The 12372-nt window shown below is 41.6% G+C and overlaps 1 protein-coding gene across 1 annotated transcript in view; it reads right to left on the bottom strand.

Annotated features, from left to right (window-relative positions):
- PARP4 (poly(ADP-ribose) polymerase family member 4) overlaps positions 1 to 12372 on the bottom strand; it is a 93314-nt gene that overhangs the window by 39803 nt on the left and 41139 nt on the right. Inside the window, exons 18-22 of the mRNA XM_003913681.5 lie at positions 4094 to 4258; positions 3398 to 3444; positions 3171 to 3249; positions 1363 to 1500; positions 47 to 242 (exon numbers count right to left, since the gene is read on the bottom strand). Coding sequence (XP_003913730.2) covers positions 47 to 242; positions 1363 to 1500; positions 3171 to 3249; positions 3398 to 3444; positions 4094 to 4258 — 625 coding nt within the window. The remainder of the gene's footprint in view (positions 1 to 46; positions 243 to 1362; positions 1501 to 3170; positions 3250 to 3397; positions 3445 to 4093; positions 4259 to 12372) is intronic.

Genomic DNA, 12372 nt, shown 5'->3' with positions numbered 1-12372 from the left:
ACATGTCGGGGAAGCACACGCAGGACCAGGGCCAAAGCGCACTCACCTGTGCCGAACTGGATAATGTTTACTTTGTGCTTCTCACCCACCAAGGACAGCGCATGCAAGGCAATTTGCTTGGCTTGCAAAAATGTCACACCCTCCATGGAACTGGAGCAGTCGAGACAAATAATCACTTCGCTCTCATTGGCTAGGTCAGGGAGGTGGACATCAAGATCAGGTTGAAAGACAAGCATGCAAGCCTGAAAGAAGAAAGAAGGTGCTGGACTGGAGCTTCTTGTCACTTCAACTGGAAAAGGTCTACTTAGAAAACTCCAAAACTTTCTAGTGAGGTAAACTAATGCTATAAAAATGAAAGAATGAGATGTAATTAACAACAAGATGGCCTACTAGGAGTTCCAGTCAAAAGTAGAATGTTAGAACTGGGAGTTTCCAATGGAGAAGACATAAACTTCTGAGAGGTCAAGAATTAATATCTGAAAAATCATATAGCATCAACATTATAGAAGAAATATATATATATATATGTATATCTCATACACACTATTCTAAGAGGAATATACATGCCATTGTGATTACTAAAATACACACACATAACTTTTGTTCCATTAATTAACCAATACTTAACTACTATCACATAAGTTTCCTTTTTTTTTGACACAGGGTCTCCCCCTCTGTTGTCCAGGCTGGCATGCAGTGGCACGATCACAGTTCACTTTAACCTCAACCTCCTGGACTCAAGCGATCGCCCTGCCTCAGCCTCCTGAGAAGCTGAAACCACAGGTGTGTGTGACCACAGCTGGCTAATTTTTTTTCTTAATTTTTTATAGAGACAAGGTCTCACTATGTTTCCCAGCCTGGTTTCAAACTCCTGGGCTCAAGTGATCCACCTGCCTTGGCCTCCCAAAGTGCTGGGATTACAGGTGTGAGCCACTGCACCTGGCCTAAGTTTCTATTTTCATTTTAACTTAGGAAGAGACTCTTTGTCACAGCCACACAAAATGATCTTATTACCAACCACAAGTAATTGCTTATTTGTTTTTCCAGTATCAGTATTTTAAAAGTATAAAAAGTATACAGAATACCCAATGTAATGTCTGATAGAACATGTTCTTTTGGTGGAGCTTAAGGTAAAAATGCCAATATGTACAGGCAAATCATCCACATAAGGGTTTTGGACGAAACGTCAGAAGTTTGGAATACTTGATATCATAAATATTTTTATTTGTAGAATCTTGGGATGTGAGAGTTCATTTTGTAATGCTAGTTTTTCAAGACAATCAATAATTTGCAAGTTTAACCAACTTATTCTGAAACGTTTTTTCAATAGCGTCTCCTATTTCTAAGTAAAAAGAAGTATACCTCGCTTTCTTTTTCTGGATGTTTTTCAACCCACATTCTTGGGAGATAGGCATCAGACAAACCGATGTGGAGAGAAAATCCACTGCTGTCTAACGAGCTGCCTTCCATGGTACTGATGACAGCTTTGCAGTCTGTGCGCTGCAAAACAAACACCACCACAACAAGGTGAGTAACGGAGTAACACCATATTAGCAGTCTGCACTTACCTGTCACGGAGCAAACCCTTGCATAGCTTACATAACTCTATTAAGAATCAACAAAGGCCGGGCGCGGTGGCTCAAGCCTGTAATCCCAGCACTTTGGAAGGCCGAGGCAGGGGCCCAGGATCAAGGTCAGGATTGAGACCATCCTGGCTTCTTTCCTGGTGACACCCCATCCCTACTAAAAAAAGTACAAAAAAACTAGCCCGAGGCCGAGGTGGGGTGCCTGAGTCCCAGCTACTCGGGAGGCTGAGCAGAAGAATGGCGTAAACCAGGAGGCAGAGCTTGCAGTGAGAGCTGAGATCAAGCCCACTGCACCAGCCTGGGCAACAAGCTGAGACTCCATCTCAAAAAAAAGAATCAACAAAGTAGTGGTAAATTCCAAAATAATGAAATATAGGCTGGGCGTGGTGGCTCATGCCTGTAATTTCAGCGTTTTGGGAGGCCGAGGCGGGTGGATCACCTGAGGTCAGGAGTTTGAGGCCAGCCTGGCGAAACCCTGTCTCTACTAAAAATACAAAAAATTAGCTGGGTGTGGTGGTGGGCACCTGTCATCCCAGCTACTCAGGAGGCTGAGGTAGGAGAATCGCTTGAACCCAGGAGGTGGAGGTTGCAGTGAGCCAACATCGCACCCACTGCACTTCAGCCTGGGTAACAAGAGCAAAACTCCGTCTAAAAAAAAAAAATACACACACGCACACACACAAAACAAAACAAAACAAAGAAACCAAAATAACAAAATGCAGGTTTTAGAAGACCATGAGCATATTAGTCACCCTTCTGCAATCCTAAGGTTGATTCACACAGTCAAATTTAGGTACGTGTGAGACAGTCTCAAACCCCGGATCCAAAGATTATAGATCTGCCCATTCAGTTAGACTTATCTGGGTATAGCAGATGGCACATCAGATAAGGATCCCTTGAGCCCAGGAGTTTGAGATAAGCCTGGGCAACATGGTGAGACCCTGTCTCTACAATCTTTTTTTTTCTTTTTATTAGCCAGGTGTGGTGGCACAGGCCTGTAGCCCTAGCTACTCAGGAGCCTGAAGCAGGAGGATTGTTTGAGCCAAGGAGGTCAAGGATGAAGTGAGCCATGACTGCACCATTGTACTCTAGTCTGGGTGACAGATACAAGACCCTGTCTCAAAAAACAAAACAAAACAAACAAGAAAACTCATAATATTATACATTTCTTGGCTCAGTGATAAACATCATTTACATAATAAACACTGACTATTGTGAAACAGGTCTTTTGGAATAAAGGGGAGCGGAAAAGTAGGGAGTGAGGTGGGTGGAGGGGGCAAGAGCTACACATCCAACTTCCATAACAGGAAGTCAAAAGATAATTTCTGAAACAGGTGAATCAAGAAAAATCATTAAAAATTAATATTTAAAAATTGGAGGCAAAATGAAAGAAATACCTCAAATATTCCAAGTGATTCACTGTCTCTGGAAACTGGTCTGGGAAGAATCAGGGGCAGGACTGCTGCTGCTTGTTAGAAGCTTTTGTTAGCATTATTTCACTTTGAAACCACGTGTATGCATTGCTTTGATAAGATAAAAGTAGGGTTAAAATAAGAGCTCTTAACAAATAAAAGATGCACTAACCTTTTGTTTCAGTTCATGTGTATCACTGAAAATGAATTCAATCACATATGGCATCTCAATAGACACAGTCAAAGAGAAGCTACCAAAAATGAAGAGAAAGTTGTCTCAGTCTATGATCTGAAATTTCTATCTGAAATTATTTCAAACAATTCTAAATGGAAATTTAAACCAGAAAACTAATATACATTGAATGATTAATTGACAGGTTTTATATTTTAGGTACTAACCTTTGCTTTGTTCCTATTTCCTTTATACAAATCTTCTCTACTGTATCCTGTTAAAAGAAAAACATATTTGTATAACTAAGCATATATTAAGTTTCACAATGAGACTCTAAACTGAATGTAATCTTGGCAAGGACACAACTGTCAGCAAGACAGCTGGTTTCACTTTCAAGTAGAGAAACACAGAAAGTTTGCTCATGGAATGACAGGAACTTCTAAAATACAACTGACCATTTTGACAGAGATTTTAAACTCTACATATGTCTGTGTGTATATACACACACACACACATTTTATACATGTGCTGTACATACAAAGTAGGAAGTTTGGAGGGATATACCAAAGCATTAACTAGTAGCTATCTCTGGGCGATGGGATAAAGGATGATTTTAATTTTCTTATTCTGGCTTATTTGTATTCTCTGTGCTTACCTAGTTCTTCATGATGAACATGCACTACAGATATAACATGTTTTGAGTGATTAAGCAGAATAACAATATGCTTATTGATCATATCTGTATCTGTTATTCTTTTCATTTTATACACATAATGTATCTAAATGCATGTCAGTAAAATTGACTTTATGCCTAAAAGATTATTTTACATGCTTTTCTCCCCACGCGTAAATTCCTCCACAGCCCTCCACTACCCTCCCTCCACTGCTGCCAAAATGCTTTTTCAAATTTTATGCGTACAAACCTGAAGGTTTTCATTCAAAGCCTTGTCCTGTTGCCAGGGCGCTACGGTGGCGGGCATGAAGAAGACACCAACAGTGCCCAGGATGCTGAGTTCTGTGATGTAGGTAATTTTTATAAGAACCTTAGCCTTAGGGGGTAAGTTTCCAACACTTACAGTAAAAACATCCTGAAACAGAAACATATGACTTAGTGCGCAACTTGAAAGCATACTCATTATATGCCAGCTAACTCCATGTACTTCTTAAGGAACTTGAACAACAACCTGCCAAATTCTTCCTCAGAAAAACAGTAATAAAACCTAAAAGACACATTGGTGAGGCTAGCAGAGAATCCTGGAGCCATTTACCAGTGATGGGAACAGGGTGATGTCTGCGGCAGGCAGACGGAGAGGGGCCCCCTTGGCAGCTGAACTGGGAAGAGGCACTCATGGACTCTGCCCCGGGGGCTCCGATGTGTGAGCTCCCTGCACAAGTGGGCCCTGCTGCACAGACAGCCTCCACAAAGCCCTTTCTTGAAGACCCTCCCTGACCTCCACGGCACCCAACACCACTTTTGCCAGCAGCTGTAGAACAGGGCAGTTTTTTCTAAGCTTGGCCCTTGCTTAATTGTTTTACCCTATGGTAATTTCTCATGTTATTTTTATTTTTATTTATTTATTTTTTAGAGATAGGATCTTGCTCTGTCATCCAGGCTGGAGGGCAGTGGTGCAGTCATAGCTTAATGTAGCCTTGAAACCCCAGGTCTAAGCCATCCTCCTAAGTAGCTGGGACTACAGACACGCACCACCATGCCTGGCTGATTTTTAAATAGTTTTGTACAGATGGGGTTGCCCAGGCTGGTCTCAAACTCCAGGCCTCAAGTGACCCACCTTGTGCTCCCAAAGTGCTGGGATTACAGGTGTGAGCTACCACACCCAGACTATCATGTTATTTTTTTTTTTTTTTTTTTTTTTTTTTGAGACGGAGTCTCGCGCTGTGTCACCCAGGCTGGAGTGCAGTGGCGCGATCTCGGCTCACTGCAAGCTCCGCCTCCCAGGTTCAGGCCATTCTCCTGCCTCAGCCTCCGAGTAGCTGGGACTACAGGCGCCCACCACCACGCCCGGCTAGTTTTTTTTGTATTTTTAGTAGAGACGGGGTTTCACCATGTTAGCCAGGATGGTCTCGATCTCCTGACCTCGTGATCCGCCCGCCTCGGCCTCCCAAAGTGCTGGGATTACAGGCTTGAGCCACCGCGCCCGGCCTATCATGTTATTTTTAAATAAAAAGTCTTCAGCTTTCTTTTAATGGGATGTTGATAATCACTATACAACCCCATGACTAGCTAGTGCAGAAAAAAGAGGCTAGATGCATTTTTTCTGATAACTACGCAGAGATCCTCTCAACATCCCCAACTATGTTCACCATTCTAATTGACCACACTATCATGAAAATTTTCTATATTTAGATTAGAATTAATTTAGGCTTAAAGGTTAAATTGTTACTTTTGACATCAAAGACATCCATTTACAGGATGGAATTAAATAATAAAGAGGTGATTATTAAATACTTAATAGTGCTAGCCCGTAAAATAAATGTATGTATAAACACCTGGGGTTCATTTGAGAGACTGCCACTTTAAATAGAGTGGGATTGCAGTTCTGTTTCTGGGCAGGATATAGATGGATGCAGATAATGTCACTTCTGTTATAACACACCAGGCAATCTACAAAATCATAACTTGTCTTGAACTCATCAACCAAGAAAACTGAATTCCAAAGAGGGGACAGATGGGACACAGGAACTGTGTGAACTCCTCCCGGCTGAGGGTGGGTGAGCTTGCTGGTTTAGAATTGGGAGCTCCTGACCCAAGGGGAGTTTGCATTCTCTCACAGGCATTTCCCCACATCCCCACAGCCTTCCACTGGGCCCACTGGAAAGGCTGGGCAGGACAGGAGACCAAGAGGGAGCACCTCTCAGTGGAGCAGGTGTGTGGGAGGTACTGGGGCCACTTCCCTGGATCCTTTCCCCACATGAAGCAAAAGCCTCCGGCTGCTGGAGGAGGGGCAGCAAACTCTCACTTCCAGAGCTGCGGGGAAGGGGCAGAAATAAACCAGGGATCGATCAGAAGCCTTCCTTACTAGCCCTGTGCCCAGGTGCTTGAAGAGTTTTCTTTATTTTCTTTTCTGTTCCACTGCTTCAGAGAGGAACAGCCACCTCCCCATGGGGCAGGGGATGACACCCTCCTAGGCCCAGGACCCTGCGCTAGTACAAAGCAGGGATTGCTACAACTGGAGGAAAGGCAGGAAACTGTCCCCCAAACAACTCTTAACAGACACAAGGCAGAATGTGGCTGCCACTAAGGTAGGACAACGAACAGAAGTGCTAAGAAGTTCCCACCCTAAGGTCCAGGACTGCAGGCCCTGCCTAAGACTGAGGATGAACCAGAAGAATGCCCCTGCCCCACCAGGAGCCTAGTACAGCACATCAAGCAACGGCAGCCTAGCACTGGCGGAGGGGAAGAGTGGCTGTAACCACCTCTGTCGGACAGTGTGCAGGGTCTGCTGAAAGCTGGGGGCAGAGAATGAGCCTCAATGAGAATAGTTCTGGATCCAGGACCCAAGAGGCACAAGGTAGTGGCAGTCCACCACTAGAGGAATTTGAGACCGAGAGGAATAGTAACAACAGAGAGTACTGATAACAACAGCAGAACTCAAACTCAGCTCTTCAGCCCCTTCAGCTCTTCAACCCCTGCACTAGTCTGAAAGAATAGGAGTTGCCATTTCTGGGCATAAATGCCATTTATTTCAGTCTCTCTTCTTCTTTTACGCACAATGTCCAACATTCAATCACAAATTCCAAAATACACACATTTTTAAAAAGCAAGGAAAAAATGACAGGCAGATCCAGAGATAACCATGACACTGCCACAGACAGGACTATGATTAATATATGAAAAAACATACAGAAAACGTGAGGAATACATATGAACAGATGGAACCTTTCATTAGAGAGACGGAATTATATTTTTAAATGTCAAAAATGCTAGAAACAAATACACTATCAAAGTTGAAGGATTTGACAAGCCTATCAGCTGACTGACAATAGCTGAGAAAAGAATGAATGAACTTGAAACTAGGTCAATAGAAATTATCCAAAATAAAATGCAACAAGAAATAAAAGTGAAAACACAGAGCTCCAAAAGCTGTGGTGCAATATCAAATATGGTCTAACATATATGTATTGAAGTCTCAGAAGGAGAAAGAGACAGAGAGAATGAGGGAGAAGAAATATTTCAATAGATAAGGGTCAAGACTGTCCCAAAATGAATGTGAGACAATCCAAACTCAGAGAAATCCAAGCAAAATAAGCAATACATTTTAAAAATAACATAAACACATCATAGTCAAACTACTGAAAACCAAAGATAAAGAGAATATTGAAGATAGCTTGAGAAAAAAGATACCTTCACATATAGAAGAACAACACAAGAATTAGAGCTAACTTCTGGTCAGAAACCATATAAGCCAGAAGAAAATAAAGCAACATATTTAAAATGCTGAAAGGAAAACAAATAAACTGTCACCTAGAATCCCATACTCAGCAAAAAAATATTTTTCAAAAATGAAGGTGAAAGATTTTGTGAGATAAAAGATAAAAGCACTCCTCGCTAGCACACTTGCATCAGAAAAAGAAAATAAAGAAAACTCTTCAAACAGAAGGAAGATTTCTTTGTATCTGTACAAAGAAATGAAGAGCACCAGAAACGGTAAAAATGAGAATAAACGTAGAGACATTTCCCCTTATTTTTAATTGCTTTAAAATATAGTTGATCATTACATAAACAGAACTAAAGACAAAAGCCACATGATTACCTCACTCGACACAGAAAAGGTCTTTGTACAATTCAACAACCCTTTATGTTAAAAACTCTCAGTTAACTAGGTATTCATGGAACATATCTCAAAATAATAAGAGCCATTAATGACAAACCCACAGCCAATATCATACTGACTGGTCAAAAGCTGGAAGCATTCCCCTTGAAAACCAGCACAACACAAGGATGCCTTCTCTCACCACTCCTATTCAATATAGTATTCAAAGTTCTGGCCAGGGGAATCAGGCAAGATAAAGAAAATAAAGATTATTCAAATAGGAAGAGAGGAAGTCAAACTACCTCTGTTTGCAGATGACAAGATCGCATATCTAGAAAACCCCATTGTCTCAGCCCAAAAGCTTCTTTTTTTTTTTTTTTTTTGAGACGAAGTCTTGCTCTGTGCCCCAGGCTGGAGTGCAGTGGTGCGATCTCGGCTCACTGCAAGCTCTGCCTCCCGGGTTCACACCATTCTCCTGCCTCAGCCTCCCGAGTAGCTGGGACTACAGGCGCCCGCCACCTCGCCCGGCTAAATTTCTTGTATTTTTAGTAGAGACGGGGTTTCACCGTGTTAGCCAGCATGGTCTCGATCTCCTGACCTCGTGATCCGCCCGTCTCCGCCTCCCAAAGTGCTGGGATTACAGGCTTGAGCCACTGCGCCCGGCCCCAAAAGCTTCTTAAGCTGATAAGCAACTTCAGCAAAATCTCAGGATACAAAATCAACGTGCAAAAGTCACAAGCATTCCTATACACCAACAACAGACAAGCAGAGAAGCAAATCATGAATGAACTCCCATTCACAATTGCTACAAAGAGAATAAAACACATAGGAATACAGCTAACAAGGGAAGTGAAGGACCTCTTCAAGGAGAACTATAAACCACTGCTCAAGGCAATCAGACAGGACACAAACAAATGGAAAAACATCCATGCTCATGGATAGGAAGAATAAACATCATGAAAATGCCCATACTGCCCAAAGTAATGTATAGCTTCAACGCTACTCCCATTAAATTACCATTGACATTCTTCACAGAATTAGAAAACACTAGGTTAAAATTCATACGGAACCAAAAAAGAGCCTGTATTGCCAAGACAATCCTAAGCAAAAAGAACAAAGCTGGAGGCATCACACTACCAGACTTCACACTATACTATAAGGCTACAGTAAACAAAACAGCATGGTACAAGTACAAAAATAGACATATAGACCAACGGAACAGAATAGAGATCTCAGAAGTAACACCACACATCTACAACTGTCTGATCTTCAACAAACCTGACAAAAACAAGCAATGGGGAAAGGATTCCCTATTTAATGAATGGTGCTGGGAAAACTGGCTAGCCATATGCAGAAAATTAAAACTGGACCCCTTCCTTAAACTTACACAAAAAATAATTCAACATGGATTAAAGACTTAAATATAAAACCAAAAACTCTAAAAATTCTAGAAGAAAATCTAGGCAATACCATTCAGGACATAGGCACGGTCAAAGATTTTATGAGGAAAACATCAAAAGCAATTGCAGCAAAAGCAAAAAACTGACAAATGGGATCTAATTAAACTAAAGAGCTTCTGCACAGCAAAACAAACTCTCATCAGAGTGACCAGACAGCCTACAGAATGAGAGAAAATTTTTGCAATCTATCCATCTGACAAAGGTCTAATATCCAGAATCTACAAGAAACTTAAACAAATTTACGAGAAAAAAAAAAAAAAAAACCCCATTAAACAGTGGGCAAAGGACATGAACAGACACTTCTCAAAAGAACACATTTATGTGGCCAAAAAAAATAAGAAAAAAAACTCAACATCACTAATCATTAGAGAAATGCAAATCAAAACCACAATGAGATACCATCTCATGCCAGGCAGAATGGCAATTGTTAAAAAATCAAGAAACAACAGATGCTGGCAAGGCTGTGGAGAAATAGGAATGCTTTTAGTCTGTTGGTGGGAATGTAAATTAGTTCAACCATTGTGGAAGACAGTGTGGTCTTCCTCAAAGACCTAGAACCAGAAATACCACTTGACCCACCAATCCTATTACTGGGTATATACCCAGAGGAATATAAATCATTCCATTATAAAGATACATGCACGTGTATATTCGTTGCAGCACTATTCACAAAAGCAAAGACACAGAATCAACCCAAATGCCCATCAATGATAGACTGGATAAAGAAAATGTGGTACCTGTGTACCATGGAATACCATGCAGCCATAAAAAGGAATGAGACCATGTCCTTTGCAGGAACATGGATGAAACTGGAAGCCATTATCCTCACAAACTAACACAGGAACACAAAACTAAACGCAGGATGTTCTTACTTATAAGTGGGAGCTCAACAATGAGAACACATGGACACAGGGAGGGGAACAATACACACTGGGGCTTGTTGGGGGGCTGGGGGAGGGAGAGCATCAGGATAAACAGCTAATGCATGTGGGGCTTAATACCTGGGTGAGGGGTTGACAGGTGCAGCAAACCTCCATGGCACACGTTTACCTATGTAACAAACCTGCATGTCCTGCACATGTATCCCACAACTTAAAAAAAAAGAATAGTTGAATATATAACAACACATTGTAGGATTTATAATATATGAAGAAATAAAATACATGACGACAATATCACAAAGGATATGGGAAAAAAGAAATGAACGTATACTGGTTGTAATGTAATGTATTCTGGTTGTAAGGTTCTTACGTACGTAGTAGTATAATATTGTAGGCTGTATGTGGTAAGTTAAAGATGTATATAGTAGTAAACCCTAAAGCAGTGCTGACCAATGTAACTTTCTATGATGATAAAAATATTCTATCTATGCACTAAGTAATAAGATAGCCACTGGCCACATGAAACATTTTATTTTATACTTAAATGTAAATATCCACATATAATAAGTGGTTACCATATTTAACATATATTTAACATGTGGCTTTGGAGCAACAATCAAAACTTTAATTTTTTTATTTTTTGAGACAGGGTCTCACTTTGTTGCTCAGGCTGTGCAGTGGCACCATTGTGGCTCATTGTGGCCTCGACTTCTCAGGCTCAAGTAATCCTCCCACCTCAGCCCCTTAAGTAGCTGGGACTACAGGCATGCATCACCACACCCAGCTAATTTTTGTATTTTTTGTAGATTTGGGGTTTTACCATGTCGCCCAAGCTGGTCTTGAACTCCTGGGCTCAAGTGATCCATCTATCTCAGCCTCCCAAAGTGTTGGGATTACAGGCATGAGCAACCACACCTGGCCAACAATCAAAACTTTTTAAGAGAGATATAACTGGCCGGGCGCGGTGGCTCATGTCTGTAATCCCAGCACTTTGGGAGGCAGAGGCAGGAGGATCACTTGAGGTTAGGGGTTTGAGACCAGCCTGGCCAACATGGTGAAACCCTATCTCTACTAAAAATACAAAAATTAGCTGGGTGTCGTGGTGTGTGCCTGTAGTCCCAGCTACTTGGGAGGCTGGGGCAGGAGAATCGCTCAAACTGGGAGGCAGAGGTTGCAGTGAGCCAAAATTACGCCACTGCACTCCAGCCTGGGTGAGAGTGAGACTCTGTCTCAAAAAATAAATAAATAAATAAATAAATAAATAAATAAATAAATAAAAGATGGAATTAATAAGCCAATAATGGAGATACAATGGAATCATTTAAAAAACAATACAAGAGAAAGTAGGAAGAGAGAGGGAAAGGAACAAAGAACAAATGGTACAAATAGAAAACAACTAGCAAGATCGTAGATATAAATCTGACCAGATTAGTAATTGTATTAAATAAAAATGACCTAAACAATACAAAGTGCAGAAACTATCAGATTGGATAAAGCAGCAAAATTCAATAGTATGCTATATAGATAGTATAGGGTTATGGTGACAAGTCAGTCTAGATGTTTTGAAAAGGAGAAAATCATCAAATAGTCACATAAATTGAAGTCTTGGACACATTGCCATTTAATCTGGCAATGAGGAGGATACAAGTCGTCCTAGGCGGGCACTGTCTTCATCCTTGGTTTCAGCACCACAATTTTCTCTTTATTTTACCATTAAGTATCCTTTTCTGTTACTTCCACACTTAAATATTGGGGATTAAAAGCTAGACCTCAGGCCGGGCGCGGTGGCTCAAGCCTGTAATCCCAGCACTTTGGGAGGCCGAGGCGGGTGGATCACGAGGTCAGGAGATCGAGACCATCCTGGCTAACATGGTGAAACCCCGTCTCTACTAAAAATACAAAAAACTAGCCGGGCGTGGTGGCGGGCGCCTGTAGTCCCAGCTACTCGGAGGCTGAGGCAGGAGAATGGCGTGAACCTGGGAGGCGGAGCTTGCAGTGAGCCGAGATCGCGCCACTGCACTCCAGCCTGGGTGACACAGCGCGAGACTCCGTCTCAAAAAAAAAAAAAAAAAAAAAAAAACTAGACCTC

The sequence above is a fragment of the Papio anubis genome, chromosome 15, assembly GCF_008728515.1.
Source record: "Papio anubis isolate 15944 chromosome 15, Panubis1.0, whole genome shotgun sequence".
In the NCBI taxonomy this organism is placed as follows: domain Eukaryota; kingdom Metazoa; phylum Chordata; class Mammalia; order Primates; family Cercopithecidae; genus Papio; species Papio anubis.
Note: the sequence above shows the minus strand (reverse complement) of the source record. Positions and strands in the feature narration are given on the sequence as shown.